Source organism: Halichondria panicea, chromosome 14 (assembly GCF_963675165.1).
Source record: "Halichondria panicea chromosome 14, odHalPani1.1, whole genome shotgun sequence".
NCBI classification, from domain to species: Eukaryota; Metazoa; Porifera; class Demospongiae; order Suberitida; family Halichondriidae; genus Halichondria; species Halichondria panicea.
In genome coordinates, this window is record NC_087390.1 from 2,863,225 (window position 1) to 2,886,254 (window position 23,030).

General features: G+C 41.9%; 5 protein-coding genes across 7 annotated transcripts in view; 3 read left to right on the forward strand and 2 right to left on the reverse strand.

Annotated features, from left to right (window-relative positions):
- Positions 1 to 3,633, forward strand: part of LOC135347195 (uncharacterized) — a 4,032-nt gene extending 399 nt beyond the window's left edge. For both annotated transcript variants that reach the window (XM_064545048.1, XM_064545050.1), the window contains 12 exons: positions 29 to 217; positions 269 to 496; positions 549 to 944; positions 1,006 to 1,164; positions 1,217 to 1,429; positions 1,500 to 1,643; positions 1,705 to 1,923; positions 2,052 to 2,219; positions 2,424 to 2,747; positions 2,894 to 3,102; positions 3,311 to 3,365; positions 3,414 to 3,633. In XM_064545048.1, the coding sequence (XP_064401118.1) occupies positions 29 to 217; positions 269 to 496; positions 549 to 944; positions 1,006 to 1,164; positions 1,217 to 1,429; positions 1,500 to 1,643; positions 1,705 to 1,923; positions 2,052 to 2,219; positions 2,424 to 2,747; positions 2,894 to 3,102; positions 3,311 to 3,365; positions 3,414 to 3,424 (2,315 nt within the window). In that variant the 3' untranslated portion in view covers positions 3,425 to 3,633. The remainder of the gene's footprint in view (positions 1 to 28; positions 218 to 268; positions 497 to 548; positions 945 to 1,005; positions 1,165 to 1,216; positions 1,430 to 1,499; positions 1,644 to 1,704; positions 1,924 to 2,051; positions 2,220 to 2,423; positions 2,748 to 2,893; positions 3,103 to 3,310; positions 3,366 to 3,413) is intronic.
- LOC135347621 (uncharacterized) overlaps positions 1 to 17,420 on the forward strand; it is a 25,487-nt gene extending 8,067 nt beyond the window's left edge. Inside the window, exons 5-6 of the mRNA XM_064545658.1 lie at positions 16,701 to 16,735; positions 16,797 to 17,420. Coding sequence (XP_064401728.1) covers positions 16,701 to 16,735; positions 16,797 to 17,009 — 248 coding nt within the window. The 3' untranslated portion in view covers positions 17,010 to 17,420. The remainder of the gene's footprint in view (positions 1 to 16,700; positions 16,736 to 16,796) is intronic.
- On the reverse strand, positions 8,607 to 12,446 carry LOC135348113 (integrin alpha-V-like). The gene is made up of 15 exons (XM_064546289.1): positions 12,430 to 12,446; positions 12,360 to 12,384; positions 12,058 to 12,299; positions 11,843 to 11,901; positions 11,608 to 11,783; positions 11,296 to 11,549; positions 11,029 to 11,170; positions 10,638 to 10,835; positions 10,515 to 10,576; positions 10,075 to 10,345; positions 9,827 to 10,003; positions 9,637 to 9,738; positions 9,365 to 9,490; positions 8,881 to 9,124; positions 8,607 to 8,825 (listed from the first exon to the last, which is right to left on the reverse strand). Exons 1-14 carry the CDS (start codon positions 12,444 to 12,446, stop codon positions 8,882 to 8,884), a joined length of 2,094 nt encoding a protein of 697 aa, XP_064402359.1. The 3' UTR covers positions 8,607 to 8,825; position 8,881.
- On the reverse strand, positions 12,160 to 14,368 carry LOC135348114 (integrin alpha-4-like). Its single transcript, XM_064546290.1, has 7 exons — positions 14,341 to 14,368; positions 13,392 to 13,541; positions 13,247 to 13,290; positions 13,084 to 13,143; positions 12,882 to 13,031; positions 12,566 to 12,754; positions 12,160 to 12,299 (listed from the first exon to the last, which is right to left on the reverse strand). The coding sequence occupies exons 1-6, from the start codon at positions 14,366 to 14,368 to the stop codon at positions 12,605 to 12,607; spliced, it is 582 nt and encodes a 193-aa protein (XP_064402360.1). The 3' UTR covers positions 12,160 to 12,299; positions 12,566 to 12,604.
- An 89-nt stretch (positions 17,421 to 17,509) lies between the features above and the next one.
- Positions 17,510 to 22,932, forward strand: LOC135347581 (uncharacterized). Of its 2 annotated transcripts, none has more exons than XM_064545609.1 (8): positions 17,510 to 17,676; positions 17,771 to 18,624; positions 18,685 to 18,729; positions 18,783 to 19,034; positions 19,592 to 19,629; positions 19,702 to 20,262; positions 20,325 to 20,642; positions 20,709 to 22,932. In XM_064545609.1, exons 1-8 carry the CDS (start codon positions 17,525 to 17,527, stop codon positions 22,686 to 22,688), a joined length of 4,200 nt encoding a protein of 1,399 aa, XP_064401679.1. In that variant the 5' UTR covers positions 17,510 to 17,524; the 3' UTR covers positions 22,689 to 22,932. The 2 variants fall into 2 exon arrangements, with proteins under 2 accessions (XP_064401679.1, XP_064401680.1); XM_064545610.1 differs by having other exon boundaries at positions 20,727 to 22,932.
- The last annotated feature ends 98 nt before the right edge of the window (positions 22,933 to 23,030 follow it).

The following is a 23,030-nucleotide window of genomic DNA, read 5'->3' on the forward strand; positions in this document are numbered from 1 at the left end:
ATACAATCATGCATATAATTATATATAGCTGTCACTTTTCGCCTGAGAGAGAGCCACAGAGTTGTAGATGAGGGTGATAGATTCATCGCCGTTGAGGTGACAGTGGCCAATGAGGTCGAACTGGCCTCCGATGTCTCACTAGTTTTGACACCCATGGTCGCTCCTGAAGATTTTAGGCCTCTACCAACTATCAGACCATTTGCAAGAGCAAACACTAGTGAGCTAAAATTTTCTTTATGATTCAATCATTCACTCTGACTATATATAGTTCCAGGCAGGATAGATTTCTTTACTACACCTATCACACTGAATTTTGTGGCTGGTGGGACAACTGTTTTAGCTGGAGATGTACTGATATTTGATGATCTGATTGACGAAGCCTTGGAGTATTTTGTGGTTACTTTAAGTTTTCAAGATCCAGCTAATGTGCCACCATTAACTTCAATTGAAAGCAATGGTGGAGATATAATTCGCATCGACATTATAGACAACGATGGTGAGTGCCTATAATTACATCATGTATAGAAGAGTGAATATCCTGTACACAGATATCTTTATTGGATTTTCCCTACCAAGTACAACATATCCGGAGCTAGAAGCTGATCACCAAATTCGCATTATCAAAGGAGCAGGCAATATCACTGAAGAAACCATCAGCTTTGTGGTTAGTTTGTTCCAAACTGCTCCACCTGGACTTGGAACTGCCACTCCCTCATTTGGCAGAGAGGAAAACGATTTCTTATTTCCATCATCAACTTTACTATCAATAGGAACAGAGGAGAATGATGTGTTTGTAGTTGTGACTATATTTGCAGACAATCTGCCTGAGGTAACAGAAGCTGCTCAACTCAGACTAAGTCTACCCACTGATGGAATATTTCCAAGATTTAAGACCCTCCCCCAATACCCTAGCTTCTTCATCATTATTGAAGATGACGACAGTGGTAAGGCATTAATTACTAGCATTATAACATAATAATACCTAGACCTACCATGCACGATCAGGATTCTTAGGAGTCAACATTGGTTTCCAGCAAACCGTGTACACTGTCAGTGAAGGCATTGTATCTCAGGAAGTTTGTGTGAGAATATTTCATCCTCCCATATCTGATCGTATCACGGATACTATCAATGTCGCGGTTCAGACTGTAGCTGGTACAGCAAGTGAGTGTATTAGTGATGAATGCTTAAACTTCGATGATTGTTAGTTTTACAGGTGAAAGTGACTACGGTGCTCTTTCTGGTTTTGGTACTTCAATCACTTTGAATAATGCTAATCGTCTGAGATGTATCAACATTCGAATAACAGATGACAATGTGTATGAAAATGATGAAAGATTTTCTCTGAGGCTAGTGGGGTTTGGATCTCTTCCATCTAACCTGGTGTTGGATCCTTCTACAAGTACCATCATAATACAGGACAATGAAGGTATTATTATTATAGTATAGTCTAAGTGTGTGTGTATACCTGTCTATATACATGTTACTATTACATACAGTGGTGACCGTTGGCTTCATTGGGGCTCCCTATTTTGCTAGGGAGATTGAGAGACGTGTTCTGTTCACTGTGGGAGTGACTACTAATACAGTACTAGCCAGAAATATTGAGTTGTCTTTCTCTACTCTTAACAGTACCATATCAGGTTAGCATTTATTATATATATAGTGCTGGTATTCTGATGGTTATCCTCCTCTTTTCCATAGGCCTCAGCTGTTTAGCCAATGCAAACTTAGATTTCAGGACAGCAAGGACACAATTCAACCTCAATGAGTTAAGAACAACTGCTCAGCTTCAGGTCCAATTGATTGATGACAATGAGATTGAGGCTGACGAGATGTTTGCTGGATTGCTAACCCTGGTCAATGGAGAGAGAGTGACTGTTGATCCTGACATTGCAGAGTTTACTATAGTGGATGATGAAAGTAAAAATAATAATCATGCAGTGTGTGTGCATGGCTGCGATATTTATAATGATGAGGCCAATTATATACTAGATCTCTATATATATACTTCACACGAAGCAATTTTCTACCCCCTATCCTACCCCAAGGTAGTCGGTGTCCTCTTGGCACCTACGTTGAGCAGTTGGCCTCTGGAGTGCCGTCGTGTGTGACCTGTCCTGCCAACAGTAACAGTGTGGAGATCAACAGTCCAGAGTGCACCTGCTTCAATGGCTATTACAGGACCAACCTTGAGGGACCTAACATTCCTTGCACATGTGAGTCGAGCAATTGCTTCACTTCACATGCATTCATGGTACACTTGTATCAATAATTAGAACCTTCTAACTACTAAAACTAGAATTGAGCAGTGTTTGCATGCATGGCTAGCGCTGTGTGGTCATGTTGCTAAGTGTGTGTTTTGAGTTGTGATCGATATAGGTCAAACCATAATAATCCCCACCATACACGCACATGCTCAGCTTCCTCCAGTGCATGCAGAAACATAGAGTTGGTTCAACAAAGAACTCGAGGTAACTCCATCACTGTGCGTTGGGAGAGGCCTGAGATCACTGGGAGAGACGACTTCTACTACAACATATTCTACTCTGAAGACAACCAGACCTTCACTCAACACAACAGGAGGCCGTATGTCAAACAAGATGCCCTGGTGGACTACTCAGTGTCTGGTCTGCGGCCACTCACCACCTACACCATCCGAGTGATCCCTGAGAATGGAGTGAGTGGTCAGGAGGAGGGAGGGCAGAGCAGGAGCTGTGAGGTCGTTGCCATGACAGGGGATACAAGTGAGTGCCTGAGGCTATGAGAACTGAGAAGCTACATACCTATTATTTTAGTGACTGTATGATACCTAGAACGATTTGCTACAATTACAGTACGTATCTGAATAAATATTGTGTAGATTCAGTACGTTGTCTATTCTCCATTGCAGGGTCTGAAGCCCCGTCTCGAGTGCTAGGACTCTGCAGTGCCGTTGTATGGACCACCCCCCATCGGAGTTATAGGAGAATCACTGGCTATGATGTGAGCTTTGTAAACCCTGGCTCGGATAATGTAATTGTTGCTAAGGGCAACAGAGAGTTGTTCCACGTCATCGGAGATGAGGTATCTGTCAGCAATCAAGAGAGAGTGATGGTCCAGGTGGGTTACATATAACTATTAAATTGTTACATATGCCAGCAACTCGTAACGTAAGTGAAAGTGACTAATAATAGCTTGCTAATAGCATGGATGTACAAACAAGCTAGCTGCATGGCTATAAACATTAAACTAGTGTGTGAGGACAATTATTATTGTAGATAGATTGGCTTCAGCTTTCTAACGTCTCTCTCTATAATTACGACTGTAGGTCAGAGCTAAGACAGCTGCTGCCGATGGACGATGGAGCACACTGGTTACACTTGGTACGTTTTTTAGTGTATTATTCAAACTTTATGTATAATGATTTGCAGGGTGCAACTGACACTGAGCCTTGGAACTAATTCAGTGAATAATAAACTACAATTTACAGCTGTAACGATGTGATGATTTTACTAGTGTAATAGACACTGCTTAACTCTACGTATACAAATAGACTTACGTATGTCATTATGTTTTCTAGTTGATTGGTTATTAGTGATCGATGTTGAGAAAGATCAATACACTTTGTATAATAAAAAGTCATAAAAACGATGCATGCAATTAGTATATAGCCTACAGCTACGCATCTAACCAGTCAACAATATAGTACAGTGAGTTCATTATCAAATAATCAGAGTGACTTTTGAATCTCCCTTTCTGATAATAAACCCCTGGATCGTAAGACTCTGGTATTGTGCTTACTGATGGAGTAGAATCATCTACTTCAACTGCATAATCTAAATCATGATCATCATTGGAGGGCCAATGTGCTATAGCATGAAAACAGAAACATGAGTTTTCTAGCTCTAGCCAAAATCACTAAAGCACCTTTCAGAAGTCAGAAATTGATGATTACCGAGGTTTCATAGCTACTGTTCCTGGGAGACAATGTGAATAGTTTTAATTGGGAGGGAGAGTGCAGACAGACGGCATCCGTGAGTTACGCAAATGGAGCTTTTAAGTTTCCCTCAACCAGTGCAGTGCATCTATTGATTATGTTCCTGTTACAGATTGTATGAATGCTGGAATAACCGTTCGAAGGTTCCGCAATCGTGTAAGCCAACTGTGTCGATATCGATCTTGTGATGTGGGTGTCATGCCTAAACACAACCTTCTGAAGCAGAGCAAGCACTGATCAGAATGAGATCATGCATCTTCCACGCTAATAATATCTGGTTCGTGATCGCTAGAGGATTGGACCTGGCTGAAAGGTCGCACGGATTGCTTGGTGAGTGGGAATTATATAACAGTATAATTGTAACAGTATAATTGAATGCTTAATGTGGTAATAACTATTATTGCTCAACTGTCCTCAGGTCAATTCTGGAACGTCCCTATCCAAGTACAGCCCCACACTGGACCTGTGCAGGATGGAGTCAACAGCGACGGCTACTACGTCATAACAACCAACCATCCCAACGAGCCACAGCGATCTTTCATCGGCTGGCTCTGGCCCCTAACCTGGGAGTACAAGATAGTACTGTCTCTAGTGTACGAGATCCTCGACGATACTGTCAATAGTCCGGTGATATTCGGGGAGTACACTGCATGACTACAGAGTGGACACACCGTACGCAACTGACTTCAGTTACACCCATTTCGAAGAGTCAAGATGCGCCTAACCCGACATTATAGTTAGACAATTAAGAACTACAGAACAGTGATTTTATTTACTCGATATAGCTAGATATAAGTTTTTATGTGAGTGAATGAGTAATGCTATAGATCTAGTACGTTATTCTGATGAACGTTTGATTGTGTGTTTGTTTGTTAGTCCATGTCGTGACATTGTATTAAACCATGCTTTCCAATCCAAATCAACTTATAAATGAAGAGACAAGTCAACTTTATGGAAGTGTGTGTGCTTGGCTCCACCATGCAGCTAGTGCATGGTGTGTTGATACAGTAGCTAGCAATGTTAAAACAACCTATTAGCCTGCACAAATTTATTTTGTATATATAGAAAGCATAACGTTTACTTGTTATTTTAAAGAAAGTGACCATTAACTATAAACACAATAGATCTCTATAATTATTTGTTTTGGTTGATAGGTGGTGAAAGTAACATCTTCTTAAACATAACAAAAAGTGTGTAGAGTCTAGTGTTGATACATTACATTATATAGCATCACAATTAGGAATTAAAGAGGAGATTGATGTATAGATTGCAATTGCATGCGTGTGTTCCAGATCCATCTACCCAGCTTCCATCCACCACATCATTCCACGCATGTCACTACGCATGGATAGACTGTGTACACCTGTGCTCAACACTGCATGTATTCTTAGAATTCATCAGAAATCATCATGATTATAATTATGTTCACACATTCCAATGGATGATTATGGATCAGTCATCCCCCACACCTGTAAAAATTGCTGGGATTGGCCGGGAAACATGGAAAACTATACCAGCGAAAAAAGTACATATGAAGGACGTTGTAACGGATTAGAGTTATGCTCTCGTTTGATTTCTTGTTTCCCCGCTTTTTGGTGGTTCCCCCCAATCCTAGCAATTTTTCATTTTCACACTGCAAATGTTTTTCTAGTCAGATAACTTAAAGGACTATATACTGCAAACATTTATGAACAGTACAGCTTTAATATCCATAGCATGAAACCATTCTATATACATAATAATCAAGTCAAACAATGTCCTTTGCCAGCAGGGAAAGAGAGAAGTTGACATGGAGTAATTCAAGCTATAAACTCAATAAAAATTAAAAATAGAGTAAAAAAAAGACAACGGACTTATATAGCCTACATAAGTCCGTTGTCTTTTTTAAAAATAATATATATATAGGCTAATTGTCAGTGGTGTAAACTTACTTCTCTATAGACAAGAGTACCTCCCAGCCCCTGAGTGAGATCGCTAGTGGATACATGTAGGAGAGCTAGAAACAGTTGAAATACAACCAGCGTACGGTAAAAACTACGCGAGTGCGAAATCATAACGCAGAGTGTTTCACCGGTTCACACAGGGCGGCCAGGTCGTTTCCAATCCCTCCTAGCCTACTGATCTATCTATGCCAGAAAATGACATTGTACTAAATACCTCTGGCTTTGTAATTAATTAGCTACATGTACCTCTTTCCATAGCATGTTCCATTTTTTCTTTTTCGATCAGTTTTCGATAATTAACTGAGTGTAGTGTTTACATGGCTGCCAAATGTGATTGCACACCACAATTCAATTCCCAAACTATGCGTGACTTAATTAACATCAATATCTCACTCAGTACCATATAATCACTCTGAATAAATAATTATGTACATGTGTGGTATATGATTGTCACTACAGATATAGCGTGAGACCGATTGATCAATATTTTTTATTTTTTTTATTTTTTTATAATAATTCTGCAAAATGCATGGATACACTAGTAGCATATTATGCTAACCTAATGTGTGCCCTGTATATATTACTTACAATAGCGAGTACAAATTAAAAATAAAGACTAATATTATACTAATGCAAGTGACAGAGTACATTTCTCTTAAATGACAAAATCGATGTACTTTCCTGCAGCTCCAGTGGTAATTCATTCCACACAGATATTGCTTTTGGGAAAAAAGAGTTCGCATATGCATTTGTTCTGCAAATTGGTCTTTCAAACTGTATATTTTTTGTGCTTCTTAGATTGAGAGGGCATACTCTTCTTTCCAGTGGTGGATCAGGGAATTTAAAGTTACCATTTATTACCTGGTAAAGGTATGATAGCTTCAGGTACAATCTTCTTGTGGAAAGGGACGGTAGGTCCACAGTATCTAATAGGGAGTCGTAGTCCATATTCCAAAGTTTTGTGCAGATTTTAAGGGCAAACTTTTGTACTTTTTCTATTTTGTGAGAATTTGTTTTTTGGTGTGGATCCCAAACAGGGGCAGCATATTCCAGTTTTGATCTCACAAGAGAGATGTAGAGTTGTCTTAAACATTCTAGTGACGAGTGGCCATAGAACTGTCAGTAAATTATACCAACCTGCTTGCAGGCATTTCTGCACATTCCTTCTATATGTGTTTTGACCATAAGAGGTCGTGAGAGATCCACACGCCAAGGTACTTGTAGTGGTCAACTTTAAGTAGGGGACGTCCACTGATATTGAGACACATGTTGGGAAGTGGTGGGCTGAATTTTCTTGATATAGTCATGTATTTACACTTGCTTTGGTTAAACAAGAGTACATTTCTTTCAGACCATGCTTGGAGTTGATCAATATCTCCTTGCAATTTTATATAATCTTCAGGAGATTGAATAGGATGGTAAAGAAGAAGATCATCAGCATAGAGCAAGAGACTTCCTTCATTTTGATGTAGATCGATGTCATTTATATAGATTAGGAAAAGAAGAGGTCCTAGCACCGAACCCTGGGGAACTCCTGACACAACCTCCGAGATATTTGATGACTTTCCATTTATTATGACATATTGTGATCTATTCCTGAGGTAGCTTGCTACCCAAGATACCAGATGGGGATCTAGGTTCAGATTGGTTAGCTTACTCATCAATATCGAGTGAGGAACCTTGTCAAATGCTTTTTTGAAATCAAAAAAGACTGCACATACACTCTGACCATCTTCAAGCAGTTTGTGCCAATTGTGCACTGCCGTAAGCAGCGCACCTGTGGTGGATTTTCCTTTAGTGAAACCCCATTGTTTATTCGAGAGGAAAGATATATCTTTTAGCTGTTCTAAGATTTTACTATACATATGTTTTTCCAGGAGCTTTACAAGGATGGAGAGTAGCGATATAGGGCGATAGTTTAAGGGATCAGACTTGTCGTTTGATTTGGGTATTGGAGTGACATGAGCCAATTTCCAGTCGTATGGCAGTTCACAGTTTTTTATCGATATATTGAAAAGCATTGTTATACTTGGGGTGATCGTTTCAGCAGTAGCCTTCAGCATTTTGGCGGAGATTCCATCAGGGCCATTTGCTTTTGTGGTGTCTAGATTTGATAACAGGTTGAATACTTCATCTTCTGTGCAGCGTAAGTTCTCAGGTAAGTCTCTTGTTGGTTGTTTAAAGGAATTTGGGTCAAGAGCGAGGAGGAAGTGAATGGTTGAAATTTGCATAAAACTGTTTGTTAAGGACCTGGGCCTTTTCTTCATCCTGTTCGATTTTGCAGCCATTTACTACAAGACATGGGATAGAGCTATCTGATTTTCTCAGGTATTTCAGAGCTGTACAAAATTTTTTGACTGAGGCTTGAGGGTGCTAAAGAAATCTTGTTTACTCCGTCTGAGAGTGGTCACAACCTTATTTCTGATCTGTTTGTAGGTTGCAATATACGGGCACAATCATGAGGGTGAGTTGCCTGCAAGAATTCTCGCTGCTATAAGGTTTATATCACGACAACCCCTTACCATTGAAACCATGCCCCCCCCCCGCCTCCGAGCACAAACGTGTAATAATAACACAGAGGGACTGTATTACAACCTTATACCCTTGACAACGTGATATAATGTGTATAGAATTACCGTCATCAAATTTTTGAGTACCATCACATTAAGATGCATAATTATAATAATTATGATTATTGTTACACTTGATAATTATTGTTTGATTCAAACTGTGTAAGAATCCATTTCTAAATGAGTTGCAAATGTAGAATAAAAACAGCTATGTGTGTATAATGTACCTATTGTTATTACAGTTCAAAGTTCAGTCTCCTCCCCATCATCGTCATGTACCCCTTGTGCAGGGTCAAAGTCCATAAACACATCCTCTTCAGCAGCAGCTGCCTCCTGTGCGTGAGTATAGCATTAGAATGAATCATGAAATAAACAATATTGAACTCACGTTAAGCTCTCTCTCTCTCGAGCTCTGCTTCTTCTTCAGCTTCGGCTTCCTTCTCTTTCTCCTCGTCTACTGCCTCCCCTGTCGCTACGTAACTCGTCAGCTCTGGTTGCCCCGCCCCACTCTGCGTGATACCGGGAATAGGGGGGATGGTACGTCGTTGGAAGAACTCAGAATCAGTTTGTTCCACTCCATTGGACATATCGCCACTTTTCTTATTCTTGTACCAGCGTCGGAATAGGCCACACTGTGACAATGTGTGTGTGTGATGGGTGTGTGTGTGTGATGGGTGTGCGTGTGGAGGGCGCGTAATGTGTGCTGTAAGACTACACATATACAGTGTGTGTGTGTGATGGGTGTGCGTGTGGAGGGCGCGTAATGTGTGCTGTAAGACTACACATATACAGTGTGTGTGTGGTGTGGGGAGTAAGGTGTGATATAAAACGACATAGTGTACTGTCAATTAAGACCGCTTTCTTGGACTCACCAATGCCAGTATTGAAATTATGGCCACCAGTACGATTATCCCCACTACCACGGCAACGACTACCACCCAGTACGGCACACACTCCTGCGCCACCTCTGTCACTGCAGGTGACACGAGGAACGAAACCTACAAGAGAGAGAGAGAGAGAGAGGGGGGAGGGGGAGTAATAAACAAGACTCTGGTGTACAACATTGACAGGTGATCTCTGGTACTGTATGTACTGTACTACAGGTAGCTACAAGTGTAACTCTCAACCCACTGCACCCACCCACCGTGCTCTGAGTGACGCTGTCCTCTCCCTGCCGTGGCAACAGTGTCTCCTTGATCAGCTGAGAGTAGATGGTCAGATCACCAACAAACTGAACACCAGGACTCTGTGTGTGTGTGTGTGGAGGGGGAAATAATTTCCATATACAATTGTACTCAATCACTATCTAGCGCATGACAGAGTTGCAAACTTACAAAGAGTCTAGCGAAGAGAGTGAGCTCAGCGGGGGGTCCAGGGGTGGGGCCAAGGTCCGCTATGGTACAGAGGATCACACCAAACGTAAACTGTCCCATACTATTACAAGCGGGGTCAATAGGTGGGGGTGGTCCCGTCCAGGGCGGGATGAACCCAGCTGGTTCTTGAATCACAGACTGTACATGTGTGCGTGTAGTTGTGCAAATGAAATGGAGAGTTCTTATTGTGTTAGGCACAACAAACTCACCAATCTCCTGGGTATGGCTTGATAGTGACTGCAGTTGATGGTCCCCGAGGTAGCGACAATCTCCGTGGGAATGAGGAGGGGGAAGTCCCTGTGTTCAACTGGCAGGTGTATAAGGAGGGTGGTCCGAGGGAAAGCTGTTCCATTGGTCGCCTCTCGTGAGTTGCGGACACTCACTCTGAAGTTGAGTAGTGGGCCAGTCTCGTTGAGAGGTATGGTGGAGGCATTACGATAGATAGTGTTCCGGAAGGCTATGTACCTCTCCTCCGACACACTACGAGGGGGGAGGGAGAGGGGGAGGAGTGATATACATACTAGACTGAGTCATTATAATTCTCTACATAGACAGTGATCATACCATAATTATCCTAAAATTCAATCAGTTTCATGCAGTTTTGCTATAATGCCTCAGAAGTACCACACACACACACACATACACTCACACTGAGCTGATCCCACACCCACACACACACTCACACTGAGCTGATCCCATAGTCTCCGACAGCTTCAAGACGCACCTCCTTGCTAGCAGTGGTACTGATGTTGCCAGAAATACCGTCAATCACCAGAAACGTAAACTCAAGAGATTCAGTATCAAGAGGAATGCCCGACAAGTTGAAACCAAAGAAGAGCTCTAATTGCAGGGTCTTCCCCGCCAGGGTGGGGTTACGAAGGGCACATTCGACAGCTGTCGTGAAATTGCTGAGCTGATCGTTTATCAACCGACTGTTGCACTCGGTAACAGCACTTGGACTCAACGACACCTGGAGAGGGAGGGGGAGGAGTAATCAAAGGCTTATTGAACTCATATTATATCCAACGTGAGTGTATTTAGCATGGAATTAGCTTGACGATACAATGATGTAATGTTGCTAGCTTTAGTTAGCCAGTGGGATAATAATAATTTAAATCATGGGGGTTATAGTCCCTCGAAAGTAGTGTTGTACATGCACTTACTGAGTTTTCCAATACCATCCCCCGAGGCAGTTGTACGACCAGTGTGGGGCTGAGTCCATCATCACCAGCTGTGTTGCTCACGTTGACACGGTAACCAAACACGTTTGCAGACGCAAGCACCAGAGTGTTGTCATCTGACATACTACAGAAGAAAAATTATATAATCATATCTTCATCTTGCATTTTGTTAAACTCTCTATAGAATTATTCTTCCATGGTAACATTATACGAAGCGTCCAATCAGATTCTATATAGCACTATACTTACAAGTCCTCCTGTATGGATAGTTGGTAGACGGGCTCACATTCCAAGCTAGCACCACTGCTGCAGTTGACGTTGAAGTTAATATCGTACTCCAATGACAGGGGCATGGGGACATCTCCCCTCAGGTAGCGGCGCAGTATCGGGTGAAGAGCTCCACCCAATTCGTCGGAGGAGGGGGTGGAGTCAAGTGCGAGGGGTTGAGGGGAATCGTCAATGGAAAACTGCACTGATATCGGAGACGTATCAGTGAAATCGGCCTGTGTGTTGGGATGATCATTAGAGTTATTATAATTAAGCTGTTTTTGTTCAACTTACACTGAGTGCAAAGGTTAGAGGAGGTGCACAGACCCTGCCCGCTTCCCCTGGAGCTTCCACGGTAACGATATCGGTGTACGAGCTGCCTCCAAGTGTGGCATCACCACTAACGGAGTCCACCTGATAATGAGCCGCTCGTGACTTAGTCCCATCCACTGTCACCGTGTAACTCAGCGCTGGATCACGTGACAGTCACATGATATTATACAAAGAGACAGAGGATTCTTAAACTCACCAAATCTTGTGACGTTTCCAAACTTTGAGTCAAATTGAAAGCAAGGAGTAATATCGAAACTGCACAAGGACAAAAATACTGCACATAAAATGACATGTTATAAATACAAAATTTTTTTGTGATCAAACGTTACAGTTGCAAACGTAGGCCAATAGGCAAGTACGTGCAAGCCTATAACGTTATAAGCTAGTTGGTATCTCAAACCACCCCCTCACCATGCAAGGTTGACATTCTCTGATAGCTGGCACACCCGATCACTGTCACCCAGTATGTCCAACGCTTCCCTCCGATTCTTGAGATCAAAGGTCACATTAACAAGGGGGCTGCTCCAATAAGAGGTCACGAGGTCACCCGAGAGGTCGCTAACTGTGATGTCAGGGTACCCGTTGCTATCAATGTCCGTACCCCCTGTCACCTGGTAACCAAATACTGTTGCTCCCGGCTCAGCACGAATAATCTGTGGAGAAATGAAAGTCAATTAATGCAAATACAGTAACACTTATTTTATAGCCGTCACCCTTGCATAGGCAGAATAACAGTGGCTGTAATAAAGAGGTGGCCTGCTAAAAACACAGGTTTAAATACACGCTATGGAGATCAGCATGCCATGGTTATATTATTATAATAGGGTGGCTGTGTAAGCTGCTTACAAGGTGAATATTGACAATAGACAGGTCTTGACTGTAAACAATGTGCGTGTATTCAAGTGTACGTATTACTAACCTGGGGATTTTTAGTGATGAGGCCAGAGGGAGTTCCCCTCTAAACGTAGACCACTCCCTCTCCCTCAAAAGGTGCTGAAAAAGCAATATCATCAATGCCATCCAGGTCAATGTCTCTGATATTCTCGACAACCAATCCAAAGCGTCCACGAGATGAAGAGAGTGCTTCGATGACCGACTCTTCTGTGAACTGTGTGAGGAGTGTGTGAGGAGTGTGCGGGTGAGTTGGAGATAATTATGAGAATAAAATCTAGCTTTGAATTAGCATGCCAGAAATAAAAACTACAGTTGCTGTATTGCTATGGTTAAGCTCTCACTGGATTGGCTGTGTTGCCAGTGTGAGTGTACACGTAGACACGCCCCCTCTCTCTGTTACAGAACGGACAGCCAATCACAAGACTGTCCAACTCTCCACTCTCAGGGTCAAAGTTTACCACGGCAAAGTCGTAGCCAAAGTAACCATCAGCCTAAGGATAAGAAAATAGCAACAATCAACAAACTTGTATAATTGAAAAATACCTCTTTTCCGATAATTGAGGTCACTGTTACCAAAGTAACGCCAATTGTTAGAATCTCCACCTGAAAAATATAACAGTATATATATAGAGACGACATTTAATTGGAATATTCATTAGATACACAACTATACAACTGCTAAATGAGATCATAAAAATTAACTTACACTTCCAAAATGGTTTTCATTTCTTGGAGCACTGGTAACAATCTCTGCAGTGTGTGTGTGTGTGTGGGGGGGGGGGAGTAACTATGAAAACATACATTGATTTTTTATGTACACTTATATACATGTTAAGTTTTTGTCAACTTACGTCTGGTGCCTGGTGTAGTGAAGAAGCCGCTTTCGATATGGTAACCGGTGAGAGGTAGGAATGAGGACACACCTCCTTCACTGGAGAGCTCGTCCGTCCCCAAGAGGGTGGAGTTTAGACTGGTGAGGAACACCTGACCCGTGGGTACCGCTAGAGGGGAGGAGGGGAATATACTCACACACTATAAGTATTCATTATGCATGCACCCATCAAACGAGAGAATTGTAGGCCATAAAGAAATGGCTCATAATTATTGTAGCGCTATCAAAAAGCTAAAAATTAATGTGGGCACTGAACTCAATACTGGCCAAAACACTAACTTGAAGGCCTGGGCCATACTTTGCTGGGGCTAAAGGTTATCGTTGATCTATGCTATGTATGTATATGCTGCTACATTTACATGTACGTGGTAGACAACATTCACTCACGCTGACTTCCACTCAGTACGTAGTCTCGCACAGCCAGCCCCGGATGTTTTCAATTTGAACGCTATTTTAATCGGGGCTGGTGCGAGACGCTCCCAAATACCAATCTCTCACTGCCAGCCTGCATGAGAAAGGTGTACAGTGAAACAAACCACCTCAAGGATAAATAGACCATGTAGCTATAGATATAGCTACCACTTATGCCGCTTCAAACGAGTCATTGACATCAAGTTTGTTGATGCTTAAAACATGTTAGTCTCATGAATCAGCCGGCCTTGGAGAGTCCGTCTGAGCACTTTAGTCTGAACATTTTTGGCCAGGTCGGAATTCCGACCTGACCAATCAGATCAAGGATTGTAGAATGACCTTTAGACTAAAGTGCTCAGACTGACTCTCCCAAGGCAGGCTGATTCATGAGACTAAAAACATGTCAGTAACTTGTAAGTGTCAGTTACCTAGTTGTCCTACAATGCCAGTGGGTTGCAACCGGATCCCTCACTGCCTCGACTGGAACAGCAACGGACTGGTAGCATACGGGGCTGACAAATCCATAGCTTTGGCCAGAGAAACAGGAGTAAGCTTTTAATATCATCACCTAATGAACTCTTGATAATAATCATAACAGTACAGTACAGCTGAGCTAGCTAGCTAGCTCGACAGTATAGTACAGTGTGAGGTGGGAAATTCCCTCGCCCAACGGTAAATGGAGGGCGTGTCGAAACTGTCTCTGAATCTTGGAAATCCAATCAGGATGTCAGTGTAGCCTCGATCCCAGGCCGAGTTTTCGCTTTTATAACGGTTAGGCAAACAACTTTGCCTAACCGTTATAAAAGCGAAAACTCGGCCTGGGATCGAGGCTAGATGTCAGTGCAGTATATAGCCTCGACTCCAGCCCCTTGAATGTTCCAAAAGAACGGCGGCTGATTCATGAGACTACGAGTAACAGTGCTGTCAGTGATTTCTTTTGAGAGCTTTGATCATCTGTATATAGGTATGTGGCAGGTGAATTAAAGCACGGGCCAACTCTACGGTAGCATGATAATGTATGATGTATCATAAAATTAATTATCTCTCTGTAGCCCCTACCAAACAATGGCAGCTCAATCCTTGGTCCCCTACATCCACCCAAGCCCAGCTTACCACAGGGATTTTTTCCTGTTGCAAATTCCCATCAAGATCAACAACCAACCAAGTGTCATCGAAATAGTTGATGGCACTCCTGTGCTACACTGTCCTGAGGTGGAGCTCTCAGTGCAACTGGTCGTACTAGCTCAGCATGTCTCCACTGTGCTAGCGGAATACCGTATCACGCTAAAAGGAGCCTATTACGATGACAACTATCCACTCTATGCCATTGATCTACCTCCTACAATATCCAAAGAGGGACTGCACTCTCTTTTGCCTGCTTTCTCAAATGTTTGCTATAGCATTACTGAGAGATATTTTTCACAAGTTCCTTGCAAGACCGTAGTGGTAGTTGACTTTCAGCTTTTTCTCTGCTCTCCTGCAAAGGACAGCTTTACAAATTCCAAACTCACCTCAATTCAGCTTGGACAAGAATCAGACGAGATTCTTTTGACCTTTATAGACAGCAAGATGTTTAAATTCTCTGAGCTCTTCACCTCTAGATCCAGCTCGTCCCCTACAATCATTGAATCATCCTCTAAAGCTACTGCTGTATCATTTGTGTCACTCCTCCGAGCACTGAGTGGAAAGGCCAGTCACAAGTGGTTCAATCTCGGAGCTCTGCTAGGAGTATCCGCTGAGAAATTGCAGAGAATTGAGAAGCAACACCAGAATCCAGACTCTTGCTTGACACACACACTCAAGAATGTGGTGGACAGTAACACCGAGCTGATGTGGGGAGAGGTGGTCTCAACGCTTTCCACTGTCGGGCTGAGCAATCTGGCAGAGGAAGTCAGTAAGGAACATGGTGAGTTACTCAAATGGAAATTCAAATCTATTGTTGTGAATTAATTAGATGTATGCTTCCTGAGGGCTGAAAACGAACCTTTGACTAAACGTGAGTAGCAATGCAACCATGACATGTTTTAGACTAATTTCATGTATTCACATGTACAGCCACTCTCCAATCTCTGAGCCAATCTTTAACTGATGTCAGTGCCAAGTGGTTCAACTTTGGTGCTCTTCTAGGAGTCCCCCCCAGTACACTACAAGCAATTGACAACCACTACCACTCTGACTGTGATGACTGCATGCCTCACTAGAATGCTTATGTGGCTGATAGAAAACTCACCCATCACATGGTCCTCAGTAGCACAAGCTCTGGGCCAGATTGGATATGGAGACCTAGCGGAACAAATCAGACAATCACATGGTGAGCATAATTATGCCTCAAGGCGTAGCCGCACGAGGGATACGGTAAAGCTGACTGTGTGTGTGTGTGTGTGTGTGTGTGTGTATTCCAGCTGTAACTGCTCAACGGTTGCAATGCGACAAAAACTAACAGCTTCTATAGGCTTCTAGCCACGTTCTTGAAACAATTGCAAATTATTTACCTCTTCTATAACACCCTAATACTTTTGAGCGAAAGCAAAAAATGGCGAGAGGCATTAGCAAGCGCACGCTTGCAACACTCGTTATGGTGGTTTCTATTATTATGTATACTGCATGTATTAGCAGGTAATTTTCTTTTTCGTATACGAACTAAATATTTCGTATTTTAAGTCTTCGTACAGCTCAGGATATATAGATGTTGAACCTATTGTGGTAGAATATTTTCATGATGCTCTACAATACAAGTGTACGAACATTTCAACCATAATTAGCATTACCAGTTATAATTATACGCATGGTGCTAGGGATTCTTTGTGCAATGCACCCATATCAGATGATAATTGATGACCTTTTCTGATTTGTGCAGATATCTCACCAATACCATCTGAGAGTGTAACACAAGTAAGAAAACAAAATTTGATATTCGTCTAGTTGACAAGTGTTGTGTTGTCCTTGCATGTAGCAAGCTGAAGTAAGAGCCGATGATACAGAACAGTGGAAAATTGAAATAGAATCATCTGTCACTGAAGTACGACAAGAGGTCGACACTCTTAAGCAAGATTATGCTAGTATGAAAGATGTGCTAAATGGGCTACAAGAAGAAAAAGATAAAATCAAAAAATGCTTTGAGCAGGAACAAGCACATTGCAACAGCCTTTATGAATCAAGAGCATAATCAACAGTGTGGGCATATATAGTGTTATTGAGGAAGAAATTATTGAGAACGAATCGACAGTAGCTGATATAAAGAGTGAACTTGATTGCACCGATACAAAATACAATGACAAATCTCAGGAAATGGCCCGTCTTGCTACAACCCTATCGGTGAGAACAAGCAAACTTGTAGAAAAATCCTTTGTTTTGTCAAAAATTGAAGAGTCATTTTTTGAGTGCGATGATGAATCTGATGAATCTGAGTGCGATGATGCTAAACTGTCTTATCAACAACGGCTGGTGAAGGCTAAGACACTTTCTGAGGTTGATTATATTATAAGCTCCGCAAGAAGTCCGAGTAGTTGAACACTGAATAAGTGAGGAGGAGTATTGTAAAAGCTTAACATTATTTTTATTACTATGGTGTTTGTTAGGAATGTATGATTAGCCCTTAACTGTTTCCTGTATGTCTTCTTCCGGGAAACGGTAGAGGGCGGCGGCGCCCGACTAGTAACAGTGGGCATCTATGAAACACCTATGAATACGTATGGGAAATTCCCTCGCCTCACCGATAAATGGAGGGCGTGTCGGAACTGTCTCATTCTTGAATCTCTTGGTAATCCAATCAGGAGGTCAGTACAGTGCTGTCAGTATTTCGCTTTGATCATCTGTATAGGTCTAGGTGGCAGGTGAGTTAAAGCACGGGCCAACTAGATATATCTAGCATGATAATGTAATAATTATGATCGATGTAGATGCATAAAATTAATTATCTCACTGTAGCCCCTACCAAACAATGGCAGCTCAATCCTTGGTCCCCTACATCCACCCAAGCCCAGCTTACCACAGGGATTTTTTCCTGTTGCAAATTCCCTTCAAGATCGACAACCAACCAAGTGTCATCAAAATAGTGGATACCACTCCTGTGCTACACTGTCCTGAGGTGGAAATCTCAGTGCAACTGGTTGTACTAGCTCAGCATGTCTCCACTGTGCTAGCTGAATACAGTATCAGGCTAAAAGGAGCGTATTACGATGACAACTATCCACTCTATGCCATTGATCTACCTCCTCCAATATCCAAAGAGGGACTGCACTCTCTTTTGCCTGCTTTCTCAAATGTTTGCTACAGAATTACTGAGAGATATTTTTCACGAGTTCCTTGCAAGACCGTAGTGGAAGTTCACTTTCAGTTTTTTCTCTGCTCCCCTGCAAAGGACAGCTTTACAACTTCCAAACTCACCTCAATTCAGCTTGGACAAGAATCAGACGAGATTCTTTTGACCTTTTTAGACAGCAAGATGTTTAAATTCTCTGAGCTCTTCACCTCTAGATCCAGCTCGTCCCCTACAATCATTGGATCATCCTCTAAAGGTGCTGCTGTATCATTTGTGTCACTCCTCCGAGCACTGAGTGGGAAGGCCAGTCACAAGTGGTTCAATTTCGGAGCCCTGCTAGGAGTATCCGCTGAGAAATTGCAGAGAATTGAGAAGCAACACCAGAATGCAGACTCTTGCTTGACACACACACTCAAGAATGTGGTGGACAGCAACACCGAGCTGACGTGGGGAGAGGTAGTCTCAACGCTTTCCACTGTTGGGCTGAGCATTCTGGCAGAGGAAGTCAGTAAGGAACATGGTGAGTTACTCAATGTATTTAAATGGAAATTCAATGTATTGTTGTGAATTAATTATATAGGTGTATGCTTCCTGAGGGCTGCTGAAAATGAACCTTCGACTAAACGTGAGTAGCATGACATGTTTAGACTAATTTCATTCATGTATTCACATGTACAGCCACTCTCCAATCTCTGAGCCAATCTTTAGCTGATGTCAGTGCCAAGTGGTTCAATTTTGGTGCTCTTCTAGGAGTCCCCCCCAGTACACTACAAGCAATTGACAACCACTACAACTCGGACTGTGATGACTGCCTCACTAGAATGCTTATGTGGCTGATAGAAAACTCACCCATCACATGGTCCTCAGTAGCACAAGCTCTGGGCCAGATTGGATATGGAGACCTAGCGGAACAAATCAGACAATCACATGGTGAGCATAATTATGCCTCGAGGCGTAGCCGCACGAGGGATACGGTAAAGTTGACTGTGTGTTTGTGTGTGTCTGTCTGTCTGTCTGTCTGTGTGTGTGTGTATTCCAGCTGTAACTGCTCAACAGTTGCAATGCGACAAAAACTAACAGCTTCTATAGGCTTCTAGCCACGTTCTTGAAACAATTGCAAATTATTTACCTCTTCTATAACACCCTAATACTTTTGAGCGAAAGCAAAAAATGGCGAGAGGCATTAGCAAGCGCACGCTTGCAACACTCGTTATGGTGGTTTCTATTATTATCTATACTGCATGTATAGCAGGTAATTTTCTTTTTCGTATACAAACTAAATATTTCATATTTTAAGTATTCGCACAGCTCAGGAGATGTTGAACCTATTGTGGTACAATATTTTCATGATGCTCTACAATACAAGTATACGAACATTTCAACCATAATTAGCATTACCCGTTATAATTATACGCATGGTGCTAGGGATTCTTTGTGCAATGCACCCATATCTGATGATAATTGATGACCTTTTCTGATTTATGCAGATATCTTACCAGTACCATCTGAGAGTGGTGTAACACAGGTAAGGAAAACAAAATTTAATATTTATGTGCATGTGTATAGTTGACAAGTGTTATGTTGTCCTTGCATGTAGCAAGCTGAAGTAAGAGCCGATGATACAGAACAGTGGAAAATTGAAATAGAATTATCTGTTACTGAAGTACGACAAGAGGTCGACACTCTTAAGCAAGGTTATGCTATTATGAAAGATGTGCTAAATGGGCTACAAGAAGAAAAAGATAAAATCGAAAAACGCTTTGAGCAGGAACAAGCACATTGCAACAGCCTTTATGAATCGAAAAGACTCCTGACCATTCACTTGCAAAAAGATGAACAACACTGCAAGAAAATCAAGGCCATTGAGGAAGAAATTATTGAGAAAGAATCGACAGTAGCTGATTTAAAGAGTGAACTTGATTGCACCGATACAAAATACAATGACAAATCTCAGGAAATGTCCCGTCTTGCTACAGCCCTATCGGTGAGAACAAGTGAACTTATAGAAAAATCCTTTGTTTTGTCAAAAATTGAAGAGTCATTTTTTGAGTGCGATGATGCTGCTCTTAGAATTGCTGACAAGCGAATACTAGACTATCAACAACGGCTGGTGGAGGCTAAGAAGGTTTCTCAGGCTGCTTATCTGGCTGAAATAAAGGTATATGGAAGATCGTTTAATGTGTGTGCTCTTGTTTCATTTTTACTTTTTCCCCTTTTTAGTCACAACTTGAAACTGAAACCGAATGCGTGAAGAACCTTGAAGAAAAGTGCCACCTTATTGACAAACAGTGCTCTGACCTTGCCACCATTGTTGCTAGTATTGAAGGAGACATTGCTACCAAAGAACAAGCTTGTGAGACTCTGGAAAGCAATACCGAGGGGTTTTTTCAGCAGCAGAAGCAGATTGAGCTCACTCAGCTAAAAATGGAAATAATAAATCGCAAACTGGAGCTTGCTAAAGCAAAGATCAAACATCGAGATTCCACACAAGAATTAGCTTACCATCGAAAAGATTTTCAAAGAGCAAAAAACCTTTTGGTGAGTTCATAATAATTGTTGGCGCAAAAATATTTTTAACATTGCTACTTGCATTGCTTAACAAAGCAACTGTTTTCTTTCCAGCCTGAACTAAGCAAATGCAGTGTGGATGGTATCGATGTACCCGTACACAAAGCAAGAGCATACGTTGCCATGGAGATCAAGGTCCATCTTTACAACAGAGACGGCGAGCCATGCAGCGGACAGCATTTAGTTTCTCTATGCTGTGAAACAGATGAGCAGATGTTTACTGAGGCCAATAGCAGTGCCCCTGATGGCACTTACTCTCTCTCCTACACCCCCTCATGTCTGGGGGAGCGCTCGTTAGTGGTAGCCGTGAACAGTACACCCATCAACAAAACGCCCTTCAACGTGTTCTTCCTGAACAGCCCTCATCCCCCAAATTGCACTGTTATTTTAGACAAGAAAATTGTCCAACACAAAAAATTTGACGCCCTCGTGCAACTCAAAGACCAGAATGGTGACCAAATCAATTCACGACAGAACGTGTCAGCGTATTTTAAATTTCCTGATACATTCAAGAAGACTGAAGCAATTATTTCCTCTTCTAGTGATTCTCCTGACAAGTACACGCTTGTATTAACTACGCCTTCTAGTGGTGAGGGAGTGCTCTCCGTTTTTGTTGACGATCAGCTCATTGCTAGTCCCAGTGTAATCATTACTAGTCCCAGTGTAATCATTGCTAGTCCCAGTGTAATCATTACTAGTCCCAGTGCTAGTCCCAGTGTAATCATTACTTCAAAAAGCAGTACCCGCTCAACTAATTTGTTGCTGGGAATGGGTGGCCTTGGAGAAAAGATGGTTTCCAACATTCCACATTCAAAAGGTCCTCACCATCCCTTCAAAATGCTTCTCATTGGTGAAACTGGATCTGGCAAGACTTCTTTTCTCAACCTTCTGTACAACTGCGGTACTGTGCAGGCTCTTGGATGTGGGTTCGGAGCTGAAGGTCTTGAACAATTTAAACAGTTCAATGACATCCAGCTAGAAAATGCAATGGAGCATGCAATGCAAAGCAAAACGAATGATGCCAAGCGATACAATGTTGAAGTTGGAGATCTTAAGGTTGGAGTAATCGATACTCCTGGCTTTGGTGATTCTCGTGGTCTGGACCAAGACAAGGAAAATGCTGAAAAGATTGTGAATGCACTAAAAGCTGAAGACTACATTAACTGTGTCTGCCTGATCATCAATGGCTATCAAGCTCGAATAAGTGTTTCGCTGAAGTATGTTCTGTCCGAGATCACTGCCATTTTGCCAAGAGATATCCTTAACAAATTGATTGTTGTTTTCAGCAGCACCAGTGAAGCACTGGACCTCAACTTCGATCCGAAATTACTGACTGAATATTTTGGTAAGGAAGTCGACAACGTCTTTTACATCGAAAATCCTTACTGCCGGTTTGAGAAAGCACGGAGTAAAGTGAAACAGCTCGGTATTGACTTAATTGCAAGCTCTTTACAGAAATCTTTTGAAGCCACTACTAAAGTCCTGGGTGATATGTGCACCACGATCAAAGATTTCTCTCGGGTTCACACACGTCGATTTGTTGAGCTCTATGAGAAGAGGCAAGCCATTGAAAGCACTGTTTTCGTTGCACTCAATGAGTATGAAAACCAGATTTTCTTGGAAAAGGAAATAAGAAACAAGAGGAAAGAAGTGTCGGCTGCTATGGGTCGAAAGGAATTATTCAAGAAACGAGTATCAAAAGCAATGGAAGCTGAATTCAACAAAGCCAAAAGTGATGAAGAACGAGCTCAACTATTGTACCACCAGTTTGAGGAGAAAAAACTAGCATCTGAAACTAAACGACAGCAGCTGTATGACGAGCTTATTAAAGCAATCTCAGAGTTTGAGACCTTGGGAATTGCAAGGAATTACACAAAATTGATCGAAAACCAGTTGGCTCTAATAGACACACATCTTGAAGGTTCAACTGGCCCCGAGTTCGAATACCTTTGTAAGACCAGGAATGATGTCAAGAAAATGCTGGAGGTGGTGCAAAAAGCCAAGAAAACGAAGTAATACACATTATAAATACCCCAGGCTTTGACATGTAATTATAATTATATAGCTACCTCTTTCGATAGTTTATTAGAACGGTTTTAGATTTCTGAGTGTAGTGTTGTTTGCTAATTAAAGTTATAGTGTTTGTTTGAACGGTTTTAGATTTAATTTTAACTGAGTGTAGTACGTGTTGTTTGCTAATTAAAGTTAGTGTTTGTTTGACTGCATTATTGTATTGACTTATAATTATGTCCAAATGTGATTGCAATTTAATTCTCAAAACCATGATGGAGGTGGTGCAAAAAGCCAAAGAAAATGATATTAAAATGATATAACCCAGCATGATAATCCTCGTGTTTT

What these genes read in the sequence shown, in the direction of transcription:
- LOC135348113 (XM_064546289.1), bottom strand. An exon ending in GGATGGTATTGGAAAACTCA is followed by an intron (nt 10,836 to 11,028) that starts GTAAGTGCATGT and finishes CTCCCTCTCCAG; the next exon opens with GTGTCGTTGAGTCCAAGTGC. An exon ending in CTCTTGAGTTTACGTTTCTG is followed by an intron (nt 10,577 to 10,637) that starts GTGATTGACGGT and finishes TGCGTCTTGAAG; the next exon opens with CTGTCGGAGACTATGGGATC.
- LOC135348114 (XM_064546290.1), bottom strand. Translation starts at nt 14,368, where the DNA reads ATGGATTTGTCAGCCCCGTATGCTACCA. An exon ending in GTCAGCCCCGTATGCTACCA is followed by an intron (nt 13,542 to 14,340) that starts GTCCGTTGCTGT and finishes CCTCCCCTCTAG; the next exon opens with CGGTACCCACGGGTCAGGTG. An exon ending in ATGAAAACCATTTTGGAAGT is followed by an intron (nt 13,144 to 13,246) that starts GTAAGTTAATTT and finishes TATATTTTTCAG; the next exon opens with GTGGAGATTCTAACAATTGG.
- LOC135347581 (XM_064545609.1), top strand. Translation starts at nt 17,525, where the DNA reads ATGAATACGTATGGGAAATTCCCTCGCCTCACCGATAAATGGAGGGCG. An exon ending in ACAAATCAGACAATCACATG is followed by an intron (nt 19,035 to 19,591) that starts GTGAGCATAATT and finishes TGATTTATGCAG; the next exon opens with ATATCTTACCAGTACCATCT. An exon ending in CTGAGAGTGGTGTAACACAG is followed by an intron (nt 19,630 to 19,701) that starts GTAAGGAAAACA and finishes CCTTGCATGTAG; the next exon opens with CAAGCTGAAGTAAGAGCCGA.